General features: G+C 44.5%; 1 protein-coding gene across 1 annotated transcript; it reads left to right on the forward strand.

The window, feature by feature from the left end:
- Positions 1-3,045: 3,045 nt before the first annotated feature.
- Positions 3,046-22,446, forward strand: ppp2r1bb (protein phosphatase 2, regulatory subunit A, beta b). Its single transcript, XM_029714435.1, has 15 exons — positions 3,046-3,172; positions 4,090-4,180; positions 4,442-4,542; positions 4,717-4,949; positions 5,208-5,355; positions 5,710-5,865; positions 6,833-6,947; positions 7,076-7,146; positions 10,989-11,123; positions 13,704-13,877; positions 14,234-14,294; positions 19,545-19,699; positions 20,096-20,238; positions 20,562-20,653; positions 20,919-22,446. Exons 1-15 carry the CDS (start codon positions 3,077-3,079, stop codon positions 20,933-20,935), a joined length of 1,788 nt encoding a protein of 595 aa, XP_029570295.1. The 5' UTR covers positions 3,046-3,076; the 3' UTR covers positions 20,936-22,446.
- Positions 22,447-25,244: the final 2,798 nt, after the last annotated feature.

The following is a 25,244-nucleotide window of genomic DNA, read 5'->3' on the forward strand; positions in this document are numbered from 1 at the left end:
ATGTGTACGCCGAGGAACTTAAAACTTTCCACCCTCTCCACTGCTGTCCCTTCAATGTGGATAGGGGGGTGCTCCCTCTGATGTTTCCTGAAGTCCACGATCATCTCCTTTTGTTTTGTTGACGTTGAGTGAGAGGTTGTTTTCCTGACACCACACTCCAAGTGCCCTCACCTCCTCCCTGAAGGCGGTCTCGTTGTTGTTAGTAATCAAGCCCACTACTTTTGTGTTGTCTACAAACTTGATGATTGAGTTGGAGGCGTGCATGGTCAAGCAGTCGTGGGTGAACAGGGAGTACAGGAGGGGGCTGAGCACGCACCCTTGTGAGGCCCCAGTGTTGAGGGTCAGCGAAGTGGAGATGTTGTTTCCTACCTTCACCACCTGGGGGCGGCCCTTCAGAAAGTTCAGGACCCAATTGCACAGGGCAGGGTTGAGACCCAGGGCCTCCAGCTTGATGATGAGCTTGGAGGATACTATGGTGTTGAAGGCTGAGCTGTAGTCAATGAACAGCATTCTTACATAGGTATTCCTTTTGTCAGATGGGATAGGGCAGTGTTTAGTGTGATGGCGATTGCGTTGTCTGTGGACCTATTGGGGCGGTATGCAAACTGAAGTGGGTCTCGGGTGGCTGGTAAGGTGGAGGTGACATGATCCTTGACTAGTCTCTCAAAGCACTTCATGATGACAGGAGTGAGTGCTACGGGGCGGTAGTCATTTAGTTCAGTTATCTTTGCCTTCTTGGGTACACAAACAATGGTAGGTATTTTGCTTGATGATTGCCATGCGGAGGGAATAGCCACACTGTTTATATTCAGACATATTCCCAGACCTCTTTCCATGGTTAATTGTGGTGGTTCGCTTTTCAGTTTTGCGCGAATGCCGCTATCCATCCATGGTTTCTGGTTAGGGTAGGTTTTAATAGTCACAGTGGGTACAACATCTCCAATGCACTTCTTTATAAACGCACTCACCAAGTCAGCGTATAGGTCGATGTTGTTCTCTGAGGCTGATCGGAACATATTCCAGTCCGCATGATCAAAACAAGCGTGGCCAGCGTTGAATGGTTCTCGTCACTGGTACATCCTGTTTGAGTTTCTGCCTATAAGATGGAAGGAGCAAGATGGCGTCGTGGTCGGATTTGCCAAAGGGAGGACTTTGTATGCATTGCGGAAGTTTGAGTAGCAGTGGTCGAGGGTGTTGAGCATGGGCGTAGCAAAATCAATATGCTGGAAGAATTTAGGTAGACTTGTTCTCAAATTTGCTTTGTTAAAATCCCCAGCTACAACAAATGCAGACTCAGGATGTATGGTTTCCAGTTTGCAATAAGTCCAGTGAAGTTCCTTGATGGCAGTCTTGGTGTCTGCTTGAGGGGGAATGTACACAGCTGTGACTATGACTGATGAGAATTCTCTTGGTAGGTAAAATGGCCGGTTCTTGATTGTAAGGAATTCTAGATCGGGTGGGCAGAAGGACTTGAGTTCCTGTATGTGGTTATGATTACACCATGAGTTGTTAATCATAAAGCATACACCCCGCCCTTCCTTTTCCCAGAAAGGTGTTTATCTCTGTCGGCGCGATGCATGGAGAAGCCCGTTTGCTGAAACGATTCCGACAATATATCCCGAGAGAGCCATATTCTATAAAGAAAATCAGCTGTTTCCAGCTACAATAGCAATTTACAACATTAACAATGCCTACACTGTATTTCTGATCAATTTTATGTTATTTTAATGGACAAAAAAATAGCTTTCTTTCAAAAAACAAGGACATTTCTAAGTGACCCCAAACTATTTGAACGATAGTGTATTTAAATTGACAATTCTGTGAACTGTTTTGGGCAAGTTTTAAATTGACACAATACCTGTTAGTAAAGGTGTCAGCTAGAGATGACGTGCAGGAGCTTGCAGGGATTTGCAGTCTTGCATGATGTCTACATTGATGCTAATTTGCATTTTCAAATCTGAGTAAATAGAGCTGAATATATTGATAAGTCACCGTGTCTGAAAGAGATTTACATGGTTATCAAAACATCATGCCATGGTTAAATCAAATCAAATTTTATTTGTCACATACACATGGTTAGCAGATGTTAATGCGAGTGTAGCGAAATGGTTGTGCTTCTAGTTCTGACCATGCAGTAATATCTAACAAGTAATCTAACCTAACAATTTCACAACAACTACTTTATACACACACGTGTAAAGGAATGAATAAGAATATGTACATAAAAATATATGAATGAGTGATGGCCGAACGGCATAGGCAAGATATCCAATAGTTCCTCCCGACTGTATGTAATAAAACCTAAGATTTCCTGGGTTAACAATGTAAGAAATAACACATAAAAAAACAAAATACTGCATAATTTCCTAGGAATGCGAAGCGAGGCGGCCATCTCTTTCGGCGCCGGAAGTAGCCTACATAGCCTATAGGAAAAATTAATGGTGGAAAAAAAGATTGGAACCGTTTCCCTGTTTGACCGCTAGGAGTTATGGGTGTTATGACACTCCCACCGTAGGGATCTATTAAACGCTCTCTCATTGACCTACAAACAAAAACTCCTGGCTAGGTATGCGGAAAAAACGCCACCTGCTGGAGAATATAGATTTCGGGCCCAATCATCCCCTTTGCTTCGCCTCTTCCGATCTGAATATGCTAAGAAACTCAACAAAATGATCAGTCTTATTCAAATTACTTCTCAGATCCATGCACAGGTTCTGGGGCCTTTTAGGTGAACTTGCAAATCCAGCGAGAACATCAACGATCGGTATCATCCTCTCGCGCATTCCAAGCCACAGTCAAAAGGGTCTATATCGTAAAAATTCATGAAAATAATGTGCTTTGTTGGGCTTAATTTAAGTTTAGGGTCAGCCATAAGGTTAGCAGTGTGGTTAGGTTTAAAATCTGATTTTAAGAAGAGGAATGGTAGAAACTTGCGTAGTAAAATAAAAAAGAAATAGGCGGGGTTTCTGAATTTGTAACTGTGGTAACTTGTGACGACGACACAAGTCCGTGGAGAAAGGAGGCCCCTGGTGGTGGTTGTTTATAAGAAACCCCGTAGTGAATCGCTTTTCGCTTAATGCAACATAAATCCAAAATGGCAGGAGCTGATGGAGACGATTCTCTCTACCCCATCGCGGTGCTCATTGACGAGCTTCGTAATGAGGATGTGCAGGTAATCACCGATGCTCTGATTATAAGACGTTCGTTTGGGATATTATATTGGTGGTATTTATTTTACTTAAACATGTCAGATTTCAAAAAGGATCGTTAGCTAACGTTAGGCCTCTTGGCCTGTTCATGAAATCTCAGCCCGTCGCACCCAGTCTGGCTAACGTTAGCTGGCTATAGCGTGTTACATGGTGTGATAAATATCAAACGGAATAGCTGCATGTCGTATTTAGTTACTGTCAAAAATGTGTAGCTAACTAACTAGTTATTTGCGGGGTGTAAAAGTAACTGGTGCTAGCTAACGTTAGCTAGTTACTACTGGGCCACTTGTTTAGCTAGTTAGTGTGCCGGGCTATCTAGGCTACAGTCAGTAGTTAGCAGCGAACTAATTAACGTTAGCTATCTAGCTCCAATTCGCATGTTAACTTGTAAATTAACCTAGCTACTTGTTTGTTATTGAAGTATTAAAATGTACAATGTACACAACGTTACTGTACGTTAATTAGTAAGCTCAGATATGTATATAGCTGCTAACTACATAGCTTCCTTCCTTCATGTACCTGATAGTCATCCAGCTCCGCCCTGCTAATGGTAATGAGATGATCATTATTTTCATGTTGTAACTAACTAGTTAACGTTAGTTGGGTAACTACTGACATGGTTAGTTATGTAATATATCTGCATCTTGCTTTGGTGTCTGAAAGCATTACAAAACACACACATTATCTATACTCTAGAGAAAAGTTATGTTTGTCGGAAGGCACCTAAAAGGGAATACATTTCTCTTCTCTGAAACGCTCACATCTGAAATAGTCTTCATAGTTGGCCTCACTGAAATGCGAAGAATCTTTTTATGGCTAATGGTGGCCTCTCTTGTAAGTTTCATGTCATAACATCATCTGGCATTGTTTACTTTCCAAGCTGCGACTGAACAGTATCAAAAAGCTGTCTACCATCGCATTGGCCCTTGGAGTGGAGAGGACCCGCACTGAACTCCTCCCCTTCCTCACAGGTATGTCCTCACCTTAAGTCCCCAGTTACAGCCATCCTCATGAGTCAAGATGTGTGAAAGGCTGATAATTCTGACTGAGTCAACACTCTTTAGAGATTCACAGGACATTGTACAACCAGCATCAACATAGGCACTTTGCTGGAAATTGTTCTGAGATAGCATGTGTTGAAGTCAGTAGAATTCATCTATCTAATAGTGCTGTCATGCCAATCCCCCGTGCCCCCACTCTTTCAATTATGTTTAACACCTGACCTCTTGTAGACACCATCTATGATGAGGATGAGGTGCTTCTTGCCTTGGCTGAGCAGCTGGGCAACTTCACCATGCTGGTGGGAGGCCCTGAATATGTTCACTGTCTGCTGGTACGTATCTGTTAAAAACAAAATTTGGCATTGAGCATATAAGATGCATACAGATATTCAACATATAGACCTTACAACACAATTTTAGAGTTAACCCATGCATAGACACCCATCTCAACATATCCAGTCAACTACTCTACATACGCATACTTATGCCCCTGTGTCTTTCAACAGCCGCCGCTGGAGAGCCTGGCTACCGTGGAGGAAACGGTGGTGCGAGACAAGGCGGTGGAGTCTCTGCGTAAGATCTCCCAGGAGCACTCGCCTGTGGACCTGGAGGTGCACTTTGAGCCCCTGGTGAAGAGGCTGGCCAGTGGTGACTGGTTCACCTCCCGCACCTCTGCCTGTGGCCTGTTCAGCGTCTGCTACCCCCGCGTGTCCAGCACCGTCAAGGCTGAAATTCGCCAGTGAGTAGCTATATCAGCTTAGACCTGATTAGCGATTGAAATATGGTCTATTATTTGTGTCCCCCAATAATCACTGGGAGCATAATATTAGAATTGCAGACATTAATTTGTCTCATATCAGGGGTCCCATGCCCCCATCTCCTGCAGTCACATACTAGCCTTCCAGTCCCAAGTCAATCAGATCGGGATGTTTAGCTACTCTTTTTCTGTAGAGGAGATACAATGAGTTTGATGGTGGGTGGCATGTTCTCTCCACAGGCATTTCCGAACTCTGTGCTCAGATGATACTCCCATGGTGCGCCGCGCCGCAGCCTCCAAGCTTGGGGAATTCGCCAAGGTTCTGGAGCTGGACTATGTCAAGAGTGACATCATCTCCCTCTTCACCGCGCTGGCCTCTGATGAGCAGGTACATACATGTACTCTACAAGCGCACGGGGCGTTCTGTGACATTGCGGTGGGAAGTGCCTGGAGTTCTACCACACAATTCCTAAATCGACTGGCCAATAGAAATAACATGGCCATACATATTAGCTGTCTTTGAATGGGGATGGATGAATATTTCAGCGAATTCAGTAGGTAGCCCCACCTGGGACTCAAAACCGTGTCTAGCTATTGTTAACCCCAACGCCTCAGCAGTTACGCCATAAAATCCGTCCAATGGGGGATTGAGTGTTCACTCTATGCATTTCTATAGTTTGCTACAGTATTTTATTAAATTGGCACAGAATGAGAAATAATCCCATTGTCCCCCTGCCTGTAGGACTCAGTGCGCCTGCTGGCCGTGGAAGCTTGTGTGAGCATCGCCACGCTGCTGCCCCAGGAGGACCTGGAGACGCTGGTGATGCCCACCCTGCGCCAGGCTGCTGAGGACAAGTCCTGGAGGGTCCGCTACATGGTGGCTGACAAGTTTTCTGAAGTGAGCATGTGGAAACATTGATATGCTGCATGTAGCCATAATGCCTCGAAAATATTTGCTGCTTTACCCAACCTGGAACGGAAGAAATGGGGGACGACATTCAATGCTTCACAAGTGGTCACTTTAAAAGTGTTATTTTAGTCGTTTTTAGTATGCCCATTTGTAGAAAAAAAAGGAAAGGAGAACATTCTAATTTGTCAGAGTTATTTGCATTATTTTTGCTGTCATTTTAGTCTAGGCGTTTATTTTCCGTTGCTTTACTGTATTGAACTTAGGTAATACAATGCTGCAGGGGGAAAGTAGAGTGGACATGGATAGCAGGACATTTATGGGGGCCTGTAATGTCCTTAGTCCCCCAGCGTAGAACATTCTTAATGTCCTCATTGCCACTTAACTTCATTACACTAACACATTGATTGCTAACCCATATGACCTTCTGTTGTCATTTAGTATAAAATGAGACATATTGCCACTGTTCAATAATATGTTGTAGAAGTTCAGTCAATCAATGTAAAAGCTTTCAGGCAACCTTGCACCCATTTGTTTGTGCACCACACTTACTGAAAGGTTTTCTACCGTTTTCCCCCTCACCACCATGGTCTTTGGTAGCCTGTGTTCCCGACCTGAAATCCCATTAGTTTAGTGTGTTGATCAGCAAATCTCAGAGCAAAGTTTGAAGGTGGGATCATGTCAGAGCCGTAGATGGAGATGCCTGCTGGATGGTAATTGCTATGTCTGTGGTATGAGTAGAAGTTCCCTCATCCAATATAACAGTTCGCAGGAAACTTGCACACAAATTAAAGCCTGGCAATGGCAAATAGTTTTGTGCACTTTCCCCCATGCCACCATGGACTTTGTAGCCTATGTGTGTTCCCAACCTGAATCCCATCAGTTGAGTGTGTTGGTCATGGAGTCTCACACAAAGGTTTAGTGGTGGATGTTAATTGCCATGTCACTCATTCCACAGCTCCAGAAAGCGGTGGGCCCAGAGATCACCAAGAACGACCTGGTCCCAGCCTTCCAGAACCTGCTAAAGGACTGCGAGGCTGAGGTCCGAGCCGCCGCCGCCAACAAGGTCAAGGGTGAGTGTATGGACTATATCCGCCAGTCAAAGAAAGGCTCTATTGAAATAAAAAAAATAACTGTTTGAATGAGAAGCTTTTACCGTCTAATAGACCACAGTATTTATAAACCCCATTTCTTTCCTCAGAGTTCTGTGAGAACCTTCCAGAAGACAGCAGAGAGACTATCATCATGACTCACATTCTTCCCTGTGTCAAGGTATAAAAAAACAGCCACTGTTCACTTTATCCCTCTTTTATTCCGCTAGCTTGTCCTGGTTTCTTTGACCTGTCAATTTCTCACTTGATGGAAGTAACTCCGAGCACCCATGACTTACAAAGGGGCAATTAAAAAAGCTTTTTTCAACAAATTTATTTTTTACCGAGCTGTCGTGCTTTAGGCGAACAGTCATGTGTTCTGAAGTCTCGACAATAACACAAGTTAAGCAAATTATCTTGTTCAGAAGTGCATATGCGCAGGCAGTGGATATTTTTAGACACCCACAAATCAATTTCTAGCATGAGTGTTAAACTGATTAACCTGTTTTAGGCCGTACTTTCTATATGTGAACTGGGAGGATATTATGCATTGTAGTTGGGGCTTGTGAAGAGATGAGGACTTGAGCTCAGTATAGTCTTTGGACAGCAGGGGGCAATGTTGTATTTAAAAATGTCAACCAAATCACCACACAACTCCTATTCACTGTCTGTGTTGGAACGCACTGGTTGGTTCCTGAGTTTAAGTCACATCCCTTTTGTTTAGGAAATATATATTTTTGGGAAATAACAGCTCTTCTAGGAACAACTCCAGCATAAAATACAAAAGTAACATTTTAGCCTATACCATCTTTAGTCAAATCCCAAGTCCTTATTAACTGTTATTTAAAGCTGGTCCAAATATGACTGTAATACAGTATATGAGCTAGGTGCAGCTATTAACCCATGTCGGATAAATGCCAAACTGTTTTCATGAAAGCAATTGAGAAAATAAGAACCTGCGGAAATACACTAAATGACCAAAAGTATATGGACACTGCTCGTCAAATATCTCATTCTAAAATCATGGGCATTAATATGAAGTTGGCCCCTCCCCTTTGCTGCTATAACAGCCTCCACTCTTCTGGGAAGGCTTTCCACTAGATGTTGGAACACTGCTGCGGGGAGTTGCTTTCATTTAGCCACAAGAACATTAGTGAGGTCGGGCACTGATATTGGGGGATTATGTCTGGCTCGCGGTCGGTGTTACAATTAATCCCAAAGGTGTTTGATGGGGTTGAGGTCAGGGCTCTGTGCAGGCTAGTCAAGTTCTTCCACACTGATCTAGACAAATCATTTCTGTATGGGCCTTGCCTTGTACATAGGGGCATTGTCATGCTGAAACAGGCAAGGGCCTTCCCCAAACTGTTGCCACAAAGTTGGAGGCACAGAATGCTGTAGCGTTAAGATTTCCCTTCACTAGAACTAATGTGCCTAGCCCAAACCATGAAACAGCCCTAAACCATGTTCCTCCTCCACCAAACTTTACAGTTGGCACTGTGCATTTGGGCAGGTAGCGGTCTCCTGGCATCCGCCAAAACCAGATTAGTCTATCGGACTGCCAGATGGTGAAGCTTAATTCCTTACTCCAGAGAACGAGTTTCCACTGCTCCAGAGTCCAATAGCGGTGAGCTTTACACCATTCCACGCCGATGCTTGGCATTGCGTATGGTGGGCTTAGGCTTGTGTGTGGCTGCTCGGCCATGGAAACCCATTTCATGAAGCTCCTGACGAACAGAGGCAGTTTGCAACTCTGTAGTGAGTGTTGCAACCGAGGACGACAATTTCTATGAGCTTCAGCACTCTGCAGTCCCATTCTGTGAGCTTGTGTGGCCTACCACTTCGGCTGAGCTGTTGTTCATTTCCACTTCACAATAACAGCATTTACAGTTGACCGGGAAGCTCAAGTAGGGCAGAAATTTGACGAATAGACTGGCTGGAAAGGTGGCATCCTGTGACGGTGCCATGTTGAAAGTCACTGAGCTCTTCAGTCGGCCATTCTACTATCAATGTTTGTCTATGGAGATTGCATGGCTGTGTGGTCGATTTTATACACTTGTCAGCAACGGGTGTGGCTGAAATGGCCAGATCCACTAATTTTGAAGGGGTGTCCACACACAGCACTTTTGTGTGTGTGTGTATATAGTGTAAATGCCTGGTCTGTAGAGCACAGTACGCTTCACAGCGCCGAGTCAGCTTGCGTAAACAGATCATTCATTTCAACACAGAGGCTAGTTTGCACTTACCTTGTCCACAACAGCACCGTATTCTATGGGCAGGATGTTGACTGTATACGCCTCTTGAGGAACATTGTCATAGTGCTTCTCTAACTTTTTTTTCTGTGCCACTTTTCTCCGGAGGGAAATATCAATGTAACAATAATATTGCCCTATTTGAAAATACACTGCTCAAAAAAATAAAGGGAACACTAAAATAACACATCCTAGATCTGAATGAATGAAATAATCTTATTAAATACTTTTCTTTACATAGTTGAATGTGCTGACAACAAAATCACACAAAAATAATCAATGGAAATCCAATTTATCAACCCATGGAGGTCTGGATTTGGAGTCACACACAAAATTAAAGTGGAAAACCACACTACAGGCTGATCCAACTTTGATGTAATGTCCTTAAAACAAGTCAAAATGAGGCTCAGTAGTGTGTGTGGCCTCCACGTGCCTGTATGACCTCCCTACAACGCCTGGGCATGCTCCTGATGAGGTGGCGGATGGTCTCCTGAGGGATCTCCTCCCAGACCTGGACTAAAGCATCTGCCAACTCCTGGACAGTCTGTGGTGCAACGTGGCATTGGTGGATGGAGCGAGACATGATGTCCCAGATGTGCTCAATTGGATTCAGGTCTGGGGAACGGGCGGGCCAGTCCATAGCATCAATGCCTTCCTCTTGCAGGAACTGCTGACACACTCCAGCCACATGAGGTCTAGCATTGTCTTGCATTAGGAGGAACCCAGGGCCAACCGCACCAGTATATGGCCTCACAAGGGGTCTGAGGATCTCATCTCGGTACCTAATGGCAGTCAGGCTACCTCTGGCAAGCACATGGAGGGCTGTGCGGCCCCCCAAAGAAATGCCACCCCACACCATGACTGACCCACTGCCAATCTGTCATGCTGGAGGATGTTGCAGGCAGCAGAACGTTCTCCACGGCGTCTCCAGAGTGTCACATGTGCTCAGTGTGAACCTGCTTTCATCTGTGAAGAGCACAGGGCACCAGTGGCGAATTTGCCAGTCTTGGTGTTCTCTGGCAAATGCCAAACGTCCTGCACGGTGTTGGGCTGTCAGCACAACCCCCACCTGTGGACGTTGGGCCCTCATACCACCCTCATGGAGTCTGTTTCTGACCATTTGAGCAGACACATGCACATTTGTGGCCTGCTGGAGGTCATTTTGCAGGGCTCTGGCAGTGCTTCTCCTGCTCCTCCTTGCACAAAGGCGGAGGTAGCGGTCCTGCTGCTGGGTTGTTGCCCTCCTATGGCCTCTTCCATGTCTCCTGATGTACTGGCCTGTCTCCTGGTAGCGCCTCCATGCTCTGGACACTACGCTGACAGACACAGCAAACCTTCTTGCCACAGCTCGCATTGATGTTCCATCCTGGATGAGCTGCACTACCTGAGCCACTTGTGTGGGTTGTAGACTCCGTCTCATGCTACCACTAGAGTGAAAGCACCGCCAGCATTCAAAAGTGACCAAAACATCAGCCAGGAAGCGTAGGAACTGAGAAGTGGTCTGTGGTCCCCACCTGCAAAACCACTCCTTTATTGGGGGTGTCTTTCTAATTGCCTAGAATTTCCACCTGTTGTCTATTCCATTTGCACAACAGCATGTGAAATTTATTGTCAATCAGTGTTGCTTCCTAAGTGGACAGTTTGATTTCACAGAAGTGTGATTGACTTGGAGTTGCATTGTGTTGTTTAAGTGTTCCCTTTATTTTTTTGAGCAGTATACTTGATTTGCTGTCCCTGTCCACTGAAATGTCTGACTCTCTTTCTCTCCTGACAGGAACTGGTGTCTGACACCAACCAGCATGTGAAGTCTGCCCTGGCCTCTGTCATCATGGGCCTGTCCACTATCCTGGGCAAAGACAACACAGTGGAGCACCTGCTGCCTCTGTTCCTGGCTCAGCTCAAGGACGAGGTAAACACCGGTCACTACTTCTCCTATTTGTTCTATTCATTAGGCACCTGATGGCAGAAAATAGGCTGAAACTGGGAGGGACTGGTTGGACTTGGAGTCTGATCTGATCACCCCCTTAATATCCTGTAATGCTATTGTTCAGGATCAGATGTACCTGGCTGGCTCCCTACCCGAGTATAAACCAAGGGATGACCCTGATAGGGTTTGAATCTTTTTCCTGGTGACATTTGTTGTAGCGGTGGTGGGCTGTTTGAGGTTTTCATTCTGTGTGGTTTCATTCTGACATATCCTTCCTAAATGTGGCCTGTATCGCAGCCAAAATCCATATGACGTAAGACCTAGCCGACTACATTTACGTACAGTTCCTTTGGAAAATATTCAGACCCCTTGACCTTTTCCGCAGTTTGTTACTTTGCACCTTATTCTAAAATTGATTAAATTGTTAGTTTTTTCTCATCAATCTACACACAATACCCCACAATGACAAAGAAATAACTTTTTTATAAATGTTTCCAAATATATTCAAATTAAAAAACTGAAATTACATTTACATAAGTATTCAGACCCTTTATTCACTACTTGTTTGAAGCACCTTTGGCAGCGATTACAGCCTCAAGTCTTCTTGGGTATGACACTACAAGCTTGGCACACCTGTATTTAGGGAGTTTTTCCCCATTCTTCTCTGTAGATCCTCTCAAGCTCTGTCAGGTTGGATGGGGACTGTCGCTGCACAGCTATTTTCATGTCTCTTCAGAGATGTTAGATTGGGTTCAAGTTCGGGCTCTGGCTGGGCCACTCGAGGACATTCAGAGACTTGTCCCGAAGCCACTCCTGCGTTGTCTTGGCTGTGTGCTTAGGGTCGTTGTCTTGTTGGAAGGTGAACCTTCACCCCGGTTGGAGATCCTGAGCACTCTGGAGCAGGTTTTCATATAGGATCTCTCTCTACTTTTCTCCGTTTATCTATGCCTCGATCCTGACTATTCTCCCAGTCCCTGCTGCTGAAAAACATCTCCACAGCATGATGCTGCCACCACCATCCTTCACTGTAGAGATGGTGCCAGGTTTCTTCCAGACGTGACGCTTGGCATTCAGGCCAAAGAGTTTATTCTTGGTTTCATCAAACCATAGAATCTTGTTTCTCATGGTCTGAGTCTTTTTAGGTGCCTTTTGGCGAGCTCCAAGTGGGCTGTCATGTGCCTTTTACTGAGGAGTGGCTTCCGTCTGGCCACTACCATCAAGGTCTGATTTGGTGGAGTATTGCAGAGATGGTTGTCCCATCTCCACAGAGGAACTCTAAAGCTCTGTCAGTGACCATCGTGTTCTTGGTCACCTCCCTGACCAAGAACCTTCTCCCCCGATTGCTCAATTTGCCCTGGTGGCCAGCTCTAGGAAGAGTCTTGGTGGTTCCAAACTTCCGTTTAAAAATGGTGGAGGCCACTGTGTTCTTTGGGACATTTTTTTCAAAATGTATTGGAGCTCTAGGAGGGATGCAGTTTCAACCTCATGGCTTGGTTTTTTTCTCTGACATGCACTGTCAACTCTGGAATCTTATATAGACACGCGTGTGCCTTTCCAAATCATGTTCAATCAATTGAATTTGGCACAGGTGGACTCTAATCAAGGATGATCAACAGAAACTGGATGCATCTGAGCTCAGTTTCAAGTCTCATAGCAAATGGTCTGAATGCTTGTGTAAGTTTGTTTAATTTTTTTTACATTTTTAAAGATTTCTAGCCTGTTTTTGCTTTGTCATTATGGGGTATTGTTTGTAGATTAAGGATTTGTATTCATTTAATCCATTTTAGAATACGGCTGTAATGTAACAATGTGGGAAAAGTCAAGGGGTATTTGTAAGGCACTGTATATCTGGTGGCTTATTGATACTGGAGTGGAAAGGTTTGGGTAGATGACGCAAACTGCCCTGCAAAAAAAAATAAAGGTGCACAAATACACAGACACGATTGGCTGTCATCTATGGCAGCTTTACTATTAAAAGATGTTCTAGTTTGCCTTGCAGCCAACGCTGAGTTGACAGGGTTAGTGTCATAAAGGATTAGTCAAAACAGACAGAGGTGCAAAACAGCCCGAATGACTCACGAATATAAAAATAATCTGTTTTCTTCAATATTTCTACTCCAAATATTTAGTTATTGGAATTTGTACGGTCCCTCAGCTGGCTGCCAACTCTGTCGTATCCTATTTGGTTCACAAAAAGCTTGATGTGACATCTGTCTGCACATTCGAAGGCTAAGAATCAGGGGTCTGGGACTGGCAGCATGAGTTGGGAACGAGCGGAATGTCTTTGGCAATTCTTTTAGCCGTTGTTGCTAATGTCATGTTGCGATTGGAGCCAAGGAAGGCGTCATTACAAGCAGATGGGGAAGCATAAGCAATAGCTCAGATTTTCTGTCGCAAAGATTTTTGCCACTTAAGATCACTTGAAATAAAATGGCTTTCATTCTTGAAGGACATATGAAATGTAATGTTCCCAAATGTAATTATCCCCAGCGACTTATACAAGAGATCCCTCTCTTCCCTCTCTCTTGCTCTTTTTCTCCTTCCTCCTCTTTCTCCCTGCAGTGCCCTGAGGTGCGCCTTAACATCATCTCCAACCTGGACTGCGTCAACGAGGTGATCGGCATCCGCCAGCTCTCCCAGTCGCTGCTGCCTGCTATCGTGGAGCTGGCCGAGGATGCCAAGTGGAGGGTCCGCCTGGCCATCATTGAGTATATGCCCCTGTTGGCCGGACAGCTGGTGAGTCCTCGGCTGCGTCCCAAACGGCACCCTATTCCCTACATAGTGCTCTATTTGTGACCAGAGCCCTTGCAGCCTATTCCCTACATGGTGCACTACTTTTGAGCAGTTGTGCCGTGCGTGTGTTCCGCAGTGCACGGTGGCCAAGTGCTGGTCACCAATATCATTGTAAAAAATGGCTATGCAGTGTATAAGTAATTCAGCTAGCTTTATTTGTGATTTCTATGTAGAAAGTGGCATACCTTCAATTACTCTTCAGTAGTAGTGTTGCTTCCACTGTAATGTTTGGATGTTATTTCTTTGGATTTTATTTGAAAATTGTTTCTAAATATATTCTCTTCTAATCTCTACCCCAGGGAGTGGAGTTCTTCGACGAAAAGCTGAACACCCTCTGCATGGCATGGCTCATTGACCACGGTAAGAACCCCCCCCCCAATACACACCACTCTCTGTTCAATGCATTTGACTTCTGTGTCCACACCGTGAGATAAGTCAGTGGGAGTAGAAGGACACCAACATTGGACAGAGGTGGGTCACGTCCCAGACGGATCATGTCCCATGCTGCTGTCTAAGCTAGCAGTTGTTCTCCAGCTTCCCTCCTCCCCCGCATCCTCTGTGGTTTGGGGAGAGAGAGAGAGAGAGAGAGAGACGTGTCAGGCTGCAGCTCTCAGCCTTACGGCTGTGCCAATGACAAAGGTCTGATAAGAACCCAGTGACTTGGACTGGGAGAGGCCAGGGAAATGCGCTCTCCTTAATTTCTCTCCTGCCCTCTCCTCTCTAGCTGAGGAAGTTAAATTCAATGTTGTGCTAACGCACGGCAAGCAGTACCAGAGCGCCAAGTCTATGTCCAAGAGGCTTCTAAACAGCTTCTACCCCCAAGCCATAAGACTCCTGAACATCTAATCAAATGGCTACCCAGACTATTTGCAGTGCCCCCCCCCCTCTTCTGCACTGCTGCTACTCTGTTATTATCTATGCATAATCACTTTAATAACTCTACCTACATGGAAATATTACCTCAACTAACCAGTGCCCCTGCACATTGACTATGTACCGGTACCCCCTGTATATAGCCTCGCTATTGTTATTTTACTGCTGCTCTTTAATTATTTGGGGGGGTCTGAATACTTTGAATGCACTTTATCTGTGATTAACTGGCAAATATGGAGGGGGGGGGGGTGTTAAAACATGGGGGCTGCTTTAAATGAGTGCCAGTTTGATTATAGGGGGGAAGCACTGCGAAACATCAGTCAAAACAACACACGCTATCAACGAGCCACCTGTGATTCTCCACTCTCCAGCTTCTTGTTATTGTTACAAACTATCTGACCATTCAATCATAACTCTCACCTTCCGGCCAACTCGATGCGCTCGTCATATTTGTGACATTGTCAGTCAACCAGTCTATAAAGCCTTGAACAGCAAGATTGAATCTGTTATTGGCCTATCGCTCGAGTGCATCTTTAGTAATCCTGTTTAGAAATAAATGTCTTCTGAGAGCTGTCCTCAGTGTTTAGACTAGGTTCTGTTTGTCTTTAGAAAACCTGCTTAATTTTCTCGCATGGAAGACTTTAGCTCTGGTCAACAGTTTTCCCAAGCTACAGATCTAGGATCAGGATTTCCTCCCCAAATCCTAACCTCCTAAATGCAAAACTGACCCATGGTCAGTGTCAAGAGGCATTTTCTCCGCTCTGCATAATGCAATCTACCTTACATCACCACATCCCCTATTTCCCTTCTGGCTTTATGGACAACCATCATGGCTGTAGAATAGAAGAAACAGGATGCAGACAGCTCAATAGTTGAACATTCCCTATACATTTGTCAGACACAGTCCAAGTACCTGTACTTGCATTTTAAATAGTAGGCTAAATATACTGAATAAAAATATAAGTGCGACAATTTCAACAATTTTACGGAGTTACAATTGATATAAGGAAATCAGTTAATTGGGGGGGGGGGGGGGGGCGCAACTCAAATAGTCTGTGTAGCTATTTGATTAAAGTTCATGGGGCCTTATGGCTTGGGGGTAGAAGCTGTTTAGAACTCTCTTGGACCTAGACTTGGCGCTCCGGTACCGTTTTCCGTGCGGTAGCAGAGAGAACAGTATGACACGGGTGGCTGGAGTCTTTGACAGTTTTTTTTTTTTAGGGCCTTCCTCTGACACCTCCTGGTATGCAGGTCCTGGATGGCAGGAAGCTTTGCCCCAGTGATGTACTGGGGTGTACGCACTGCCCTCTTTAGTGCCTTGCGGTCAGAGGCCGAGCATTTGCCATACCAGGCGGTGATGCAACCAGTCAGGATGCTCTCGATGGTGCAGCTGTAGAACCTTTTGAGGACCCATGCGAAATCTTTTGTGTTTTGGTGGGTTTGGACCATTCTAGTTTGTTGGTGATGTGGACGCCAAGGAACTTGACACTCTCAATCTGCTCCACTGCAGCCCGTCAATGAGAATGGGGCGTACTCGGTCCCCCTTTTCCTGTAGTCCACAGTCATCTCCTTTGTCTTGATGACGTTGAGGGAGAGGTTGTTGTCCTGGCACCACACAGCCAGGTCCCTGACCCCCTCCCTACAGGCTATCACTTTGGTGATCAGGCCTACCACTGTTGTCATTGGCAAATTTAATGATGGCGTTGGAGTCGTGCCTAGCCGTGCAGTCATGAACAGGGAGTCCAGAAGGGGACTGAGCACGCACCCCTGAGGGGCCTCCGTGTTGAGGATCAGCGTGGCAGATGGGTTGTCACCTCCCTTTACCACCTGGGGCGGCCTGTCAGGAAGTGCAGGATCCAGTTGAAGAGGGAGGTGTTTAGTCCCAGGGTCCTTAGCTTATTGATGAGCTTTGAGGGCACTATGGTGTGGAACGCTGAGCTGTAGTCAATGAATAGCATTCTCACATAGGTGTTCCTTTATTGTCCAGGTGGGAGAGGGCAGTGTGGAGTGCAATAGAGATTGCATTGTCTGTGGATTGGTTAGGGTGGTATGCAAATTGGAGTGGGTCTAGGGTTTCTGGGATAATGGTGTTGATGTGAGCCATGACCAGCCTTTCAAGCACTTCATGGTTGCAGACGTGAGTGCTATGGGTCTGTAGTCATTTAGGCAGGTGACCTTAGTGTTCTTGGGCACAGGGAATATGGTGGTCTGCTTAAAACATGTTGGTATTAGACTCACAGGGAGAGGTTGAAAATGTCAGTGAAGACTCTTGCCAGTTGGTCAGAGCATGCTCGCAATACACGTCCTGGTAATCCGTCTGGCCTTGTGAATGTTGACCTGTATAAAGGTCTTACTCACATCGGCTGCGGAGAGCGTGATCAGTCATCCTGAACAGTTGGTGCTCTCATGCATGTTTCAGTGTTATTTGCCTCAAAGCGAGCATAGAAGTAGTTTAGCTCCTCTGGTAGGCTCGTGTCACTGGGCAGCTTTCGGCTGTGCTTCCTTTTGTAGTCTGTAATGGTTTGCCATCCCTGCCACATCCGACGAGCGTCAAAGCCGGAGTAGTACGATTCGGTCTTAGTCCTGTATTGACGCTTTGCCTGGTTGATGGTTTGTCAGAGGGCCTAGCAGGATTTCTTATAAGCTTCTGTGTTAGAGTCCCGCTACTTGAAAGCCGCAGCTCTGGCCTTTAGTTCAGTGCGGATGTCGCCTGTAATCCATCCCTTCTGGTTGGAGTATGTACGTACAGTCCCTGTGGGGACGACGTCATCGACGCAGTTATTGATGAAGTCAATGACTGATGTGGTGTACTCCTCAATGCCTTTGGAAGAATCCCGGAACATATTCCAGTCTGTGCTAGCAAAACAGTCCTGTAGCTTAGAATCTGCTTCATCTGACCCCTTTTTTTTATTGATCAAGTCACTGGTGCTTCCTGCTTTCATTTTTGCTTGTAAGCAGGAATCAGGAGGGTAGAATTGTCACATTTGCCAAATAGAGGGCGAGGGAGCGCTTTGCATGCATCTGTGTGGAGTAAAGGTGGTCTAGAGTTTTTATATATTTTTTCCCCCCTCTGGTTGCACATTTTAACATGCTGTTAGAAATTTGGTAAAACGCATTAAAGTCCCCAGCCACTGGGAGCGCCGCCTCTGGATGAGTGTTTCCTGTTTGCTTATGGCGGAGTGCAGCCTTAGTGCCAGCATCGGTCTGTGGTGGTATGTAGACAGCTACGAAAAATACAGAGAAACTCTCTAGGTAGGTAGTGTGGTCTACAGTTTATTATGAGATACTCTACCTCAGGTGAGCAAAACCTGAACTTCCTTAGACATTGTCCACCAGCTATTTACAAATATGCATAGTCCACCCCCCCCCACCCCCCGTCTTACCAGACGATGCTGTTCTATCCTGCCGATAGTGTATAACCAGCCAGCTGTATGTTGATAATGTCGTCGTTCAGCCACGACTCCGTGAAGTATAAGATATTACAGATATTATTGCTTCACCTGCCAGGTGGATGGATTATCTTGGCAATGGAGAAATGCTCACTAACTGGGACGTAAACAAATTTGTGCACAAAATTGAAGAATTAAGCTTTGTGTGTTTGGAAAATCTTGGTGATCTTCTATTTCAGCTCATGAAACATGGGACCAACACTTTACATGTTGAATTTTAGATTTTTGTTCAGTAAAGAAAGTTTATATGACATTTCAACAATAAAGATGTTGCTTTTAAATGCCAGGATGTCCTCATTTTGGCTTCATCTAGTAGAATTCGCTGCACATTTAAGGAAGAGAAGCGTCTTTTCAAACCCACTTGTCTGACAACAGCTGATAAGAGGATGGGCTGTACCAAAATGAAAGAATTGTGGGAAACGGCGCAATTAAGCATTGGATGACATTCTCAGGATGGGTGTGCCTAGTTTGTGGCTTACTGCATACATTTATACTAAACAGTACGTTCAAAGTCGTACGATTAGTACACGGTATGTAGTTTTAGTAAGAAATTGCCCAGACAGATTTCTGACATGGCCAGTGTCACGCACAGGTTTAATATCTCATTGTAGCGCCAGCTAGGCTCTCTCTAGCAGTCTCTTTATGGCCGTATTAGTAGCCAAAGGGCCAGGTTTGTCAGTGGGTTAGAAATGTGTTTTACCCAGGCCCACTGGTCTCCCTCGCTCTGTCCAAAATCTAGTATCAAATATCAGGAAATCAGGCTTGTGTGTACCCAGATGTTATGTCACTGTATTCTGGGCACAATTGAGTGTTTTGAGCATTTCTGCCGTCACTAGCCTCTTTAGCCATGATTACTGATGGACATGTTTTCCATGCAAATGGGAAGTCTTCCATGTTATTTATTTGTTTATATAACAAACAAACTGACAGTAATCCAGAGATGGCTGCCAAATGGCTAGAAAAGCGCTCAAAAGAACCAAGAATCCTAGCAATGTTTTATACTGACGACCTACTCGCTTGTAGAGTTTGGATATGTCCATCTCTGTGTAATTGAGTTTTGTGCACCATTTTAGATCGCAATTTAATTTGAGGAACACTAGTCAATACGTCCACCTAGTTCTATTAATATTATAGTTTTGTAAAGGAAAACCCAGACCTTTTTTTTTTCTTGACAACTACTACTAAAAATAGAATTAGGCCTAGTAGTTTATCTAGTGCTACAGGCCAATGTCTCTAAGCGTGTGTGTGTGTGTGTGTGTGTGTGTGTGTGTGTGTGTGTTTTCGACAGTATACGCTATACGCGAGGCAGCCACCTGTAACCTTATGAAGCTGGTGGAGAAGTTTGGAGCCGAGTGGGCCCAGAACACCATCGTACCCAAGGTGCTGGGCATGGCCAACGACCCCAACTACCTGCACAGAATGACCACGCTCTTCTGCATCAACGTGAGTCCTGACAAGTGGAAGATGGAAGCTAGATCTACTCGGGTTTTATATAAAGCTAGTCATATTACCAAGGTGGATATTGATCACGTAGCTGCCGCCAGCTCAAGCAGGCTTGTAACTATGCGTCTAACCTGATTCGTAGTATAGGGCTGATCTCCTTAAACCTCAGATGGGTTTAAACCAAGTCATTTTTGGCCAACATTTTACTTCTAAAACAATCATACTTTTTTTTTAGCAGGTACCTTTCTGTCCCAGTCATTTATTCTGGTCATTTATCATTATTTTACATCTGATATTTTAGGCATTTATCAGACGCTCTTATCCAGAGTAACTTAGTCACTTGTGTCTAACGATCATTTGTTTATGCATTGTTGGTTTCCATGTCATCCACCCCAGGCTCTGTCTGAGGTCTGTGGTCAGGACATCACCACTAAGCAGATGCTGCCCGTGGTCCTCAAGATGTCCAACGACCAAGTGGCCAACGTGCGCTTCAATGTGGCCAAGTCCCTCCAGAAGATCGGCCCCGTCCTGGACAGCAAGTACGTCCACCACAAAGCCCTCGTTCATCTCGTTCAGGCCTACCTGAACAACCATCTCCGATGACTTGACCACACTCTACATTAGGGTTGTGTTCAGTATGCACAAAACGGGAGCATAAATTATAAAACTAATGAGGCTATTGCTCGAATTGTTCCAGTAAGGATGCTCATTTTGAGTTATTCTGTGATAGTATGTTTTGCGTCTACTGAACACGACCCAGATCTCCATGTCCAACCTTAATTCCTTGCAGTCAGCTAATCCATTATGGCACGGGAGTGTGTGGGAAATGTGTGCCCTGTGTGAAACGTTTCATTTTTCTCAGTGCTCTGCAGACAGAGGTGAAACCAGTCCTGGAGAAACTAGACACAGACACAGATATGGATGTTAAGTACTTTGCCCAGGAAGCTATAAGTGGTAAGTATAGTACTCTGTCCATTTTCTTGTTGTATGAAGTCACCTCACTGGGGCCACGCTCAGTTAGGCACATGTTGTGGAACATTGCCAATAGAAATGTCCTGAATAGAGCTGCTGGCAGTCCTTGTGCTACGTCAAAGACGCATGTTTGTTAGAAATAGCCTACGTTATGTGTATCTGAGCGTTCCACAATGTGCCCTGCTGAATGCGTTTCCCAATGTGAATGTTATTCCATCTTGTCATTCTGATTCGTTTCTCCCCTTAGTTCTGGCCCTGGCATAAACCAACCCAAGCTTGGCTATCCAGAGGAAACAACAACAACCCAAGATGTCGTGACATGGCAAACACTTTTCACAAAATATTTATTGATGTTCAAGAGCAACTGGTGATGTATGGAGAATTAACGGAGCCTATTAACACCTATTTGTCTTTTTTTCTTTACTCTCAGTGATAATAAAATGTCCAGGAATAGCACAGGCTTCTAATTTCCCCTCGCTGTAACTCTTTTGCTTCTCCAAGTGTGATGAAACATGCATTTAATCATCGCATGCTGACCACTGTGCATAAGTAGCATTGCTGGTTTGACCCACACATTCCTCTCCTACATGCATAGCCGCTGACTATAACGTTTACTATTAGCAACGGACCCATTCGCTGCCACATTTCTCTGTACGAAACACCCAGAACACGCGAGCCAGCTCTTGGTTGCATGTCCAAGTGCTAGACAGATGCTATTGCTGCAGCAGATGGTGAGGAAGGCTGTTTTATTTGCTCGTGAAGAACTGCAAGGCTAAGGCACCCGCAAATTTTGTTCACATGTGCTGCCCCCCCCTCGGATGTTTCTCATGTATTCATAAAATCTGTTTGCGCAACATCTCATCCTCGCTTTCTGTCCTGTGCAGGTGTTCTGAGTTACAGTTGAATTTGTCTAAGAAATTAGTAATACACACCCAGTATTCTATCGAAATGTGAAGGGATACTTCAGGATTTTGGCAATGGCGCTTTATCTACTTCCCCAGAGTTAGATGAACTTGGGGATACCATTTTTATGTCTCGGTGTCCAGTATAAAGGAAGTTGGGGGTAGCTTCGTGAGCATTCGTTAACTAAGGCTAGTTAGCAATTACGCCTGTGGTAGTTAGTACCTTCCTTCAAACTGCACGCAGAGCCATAAAAATGATAAAAATGGTATCCACATGTTCATCTGACCGGAGAAGTATATAAAGGACCTCATTGCCCAAATCATGAAGTATCCCGTTTAGTAATGGGGACCACCACAAAGTGTTGCCCATCATTTGATTTGTCATTATAGATTCGTTTATGTATTCAGTTCATCACTGGCGTTATTTCTTTTTCTGAGTCATTTGTTTGACACGGGGGGGAACATTGGGAGTAATTGTTCAATCTCTCTTGCTATATTGCTCTTAATCTTTGTGCCAATTACTGATGAGCAATGTATTTTTTATTTTTTAGTAAGCTTTCGTAAGGTTTAGCTCTTGATTGCCCTAATTTGATGTCGTAATGATGTTTTGTGTTCTCTAAAGACAAGGCATCGCTCCTCACGGGTTGTCATTCAGTCATTTGAACAAGGCTGACCACTGAAGCTAAAAGGACAGGGAGCAGTGAGAACAGCAGGGCTCTGTGTGTGGGTGGTTGTATAATATGGGATGGGAAGGGTGTGTGTGAATGATTTTGGTCAAATACAGTCAAAAGAAACTTGTCTTTCCCTCATGTCTCCCTCCCCATTTTCTCATCGGTCTCTTAAATAAACAAACCTTGATTGGCCCATAACATTTAGACCCTGCTTTGGTTTTTATTGAATTCTTTCCACAATTGTGATGCTGTGCTTGAACTGAATACACTTTTGCATTGAGTGTCGTAACTGTTTAGTTGTCTGCACACCCTTAAGTTTACAGATGTTGTTGCCTTAAAGGTATTCAGCGAAATGACTTTGCACAGCAGTACCGCAATGAGCAAGATTAGACTGCTGTCACACACAATATCTGTACATGTGCACCGGTTCGCTTCAGGCTCTTATGTGAAAGCCACTGGACCAAAACAGCAGGGAAGTTTAGCCTGGCACGCCAAAGCTCCTAATTCTGACCTGAGTTAAGCGCGTGTAAATGGGTGTAATATAAAAGTCAGTGACAGTTATACATGGAGTATACAAAATGTTAACACCTGCCCTTTCCATGACAGACTAACCAGGTGAAAGCTATGATCACTTATTGATGTCGCTTGTTAAATCCACTTTAAATCAGTGTAGATGGCGACAGGTTAAAGAAGGATTTTTAAGCCTTGAGACATGGATTGTCAGAGGGTGAATGGGCGAGACAAAAGATTGAAGTGCTTTTGAACGGGGTATGGTAGTAAGTGCCAAGACCTGCTAACACATCTTGGTTTTTCATGCCGGAGTTTCCTGTGTGTATCAAGAATAGTCCACCACACAAAGGACATTTGCGTTGTACCCCTCCACTTTTGCCCCCAGAACAGCCTCAATTTGTCAGGGCTTGGACTCTACAAGGGGGCGAAAGCATTCCACAGGGATGCTGGCCCATGTTGACTCCAATGTTTCCCACAGTTGTCAAGTTGGCTGGATGTCCTTTGTGTGGTGGACCATTCTTGATACACACAGGAAACAGTTGTGTGAAAAACCAATAAGTTTTGCAGTTCTTGACAAAAACCTGTGCGCTTGGCACTTATTTCCATACCCCGTTCAAAGGCACTTATCTTTTGTCTTGCCCATTCACCCTCTGAATGGCACACAGACACAATCCATGTCTCAAGGCTTAAAAATCCTTGTTTAACCAGTCTCCTTCATCTACGCTGATTTAACAAGTGACATCAATAAGCAATCATAGCTTTCACCTGGTCAGTCCATGTCATGGAAAGGGCAGGTGTTAAATGCTTTGTATACTCTGTGTATAACTGTCACTGACTTTTGCATCATTCCATTGTTATATTAATCTTTATTTCTTCTGTCGTTCGTGTGGTTGATCCTGAGGATGGCTAGCAATAGTGGATGATATTAGGCTAACGTGTTACAAGTTGTGCAATAATTTTGGATTTGTAGCCTATTTGAGTCATTATGGAACGCAGACCATACGTAGCAGTTTAAACCTGGAGCCTAGTGCACGGTTCACGACGACTGGACCGTTGTCATCACAGTTCCATGATTAGTGAGGATTATTAGGGTCGATTTATAGAACTACTGTTCAACCCCAGTTGTACACTTTTCTCACCTTCCAATATTTAATGTATTGAACAATTGTATATGCCAACTTTCAGGATGAATCAAACCACTGTTTTTTATTCACCAATATATGTTGTGCTTAAAGGCTCTCCAAAACTGTTTTTGTATTTTTCATAAATACAGTGCATTCGGAAAGTATTCAGACCCCTTCACTTTTTCCACATTTTGTTACGTTCCAGCCTTATTCTGAAATGAATCAAATACAAATAAATCCTCATCAGTCTACACACAAAGTGAAAACATGTATTAAGACATTTACTAATTCATAAAAAAGACCCTTTGAGACCCCTTTTCATTGATCATCCTTGAGATGTTTCTACAACTTGATTGAAGTCTACCTTTTGTAAATTCAATTGATTGGACATGATTTGGAAAGACATACACCTGTCTATATAAGGTCCCATAGTTGACAGTGCATGTCAGAGCAAAAACCAAGCCATGAGGTTGAGCTCCGAGACAGGATTGTGTCGAGGTACAGATCTGGGAAAGGGTACCAAAACATTTCTGCAGCATTGAAGGTCTCCAAGAGCACATTGGCCTCCATCATTCTTAAATGGAAACAGACTTCCTAGAGCTGAGTACCCGGCCAAACTGAGCAATCAGGGGAGAAGGGCCTTGGTCAGGGAGGTGACCAAGAACCCGATGGTCACTCTGACAGAGCTCCAGAGTTCCTCGGTGGAGATGGGTGAACCTTCCAGAAGGACAACTATCTCTGCAGCACTCCACCAATCAGGCCTTTATGGTAGAGTGGCCAGATGGAAGCCAAGACCCTAACCCTAAGCACACAGCCAAGACAAAGCAGGAGTGGGTTCGGGACAAGTCTCTGAATGTCCTTGATGTCCCAGACATAGCCTGTAATTTAACCCGATCTAAGATTTCTGGAGAGACATAAAAATAGCTGTGCAGCGACACTCACCATCCAACCTGACAGAGCTCGGAAGGATCTGCAGAGAGGAATGGGAGAAACTCCCCAAATACAGGTGTGCCAAGCTTGTAGCGTCATACCCAAGAAGACTCGAGGCTGTAATCACTGCCAAATGTGCTTTAACAAAGTACTGAGTAAAAGGTCTGAATACTTATGTAAATGTGATTTTTCAGTTTGACATTTTTATTACATTTGCTAAAATTGTTTTTTTACTTCGTCATTATGGGGTATTGTGTGTAGATTAATGAGGATTTTTTTTTTTTTTTTTACCAGGCTTTGCAAGCATGGTTCCCTTGCGCGTGCTCAATCCATTTAATTCAACCACTGAAAACCCTCCCACTTGCTGCTCAACAGATTTTCTCGTGGAGTTTTCATTCAATAGGGTTTTAAGTAGATTTATCTTACGCCATTATTT

This window comes from Salmo trutta, chromosome 26, assembly GCF_901001165.1.
Source record: "Salmo trutta chromosome 26, fSalTru1.1, whole genome shotgun sequence".
NCBI lineage: Eukaryota > Metazoa > Chordata > Actinopteri > Salmoniformes > Salmonidae > Salmo > Salmo trutta.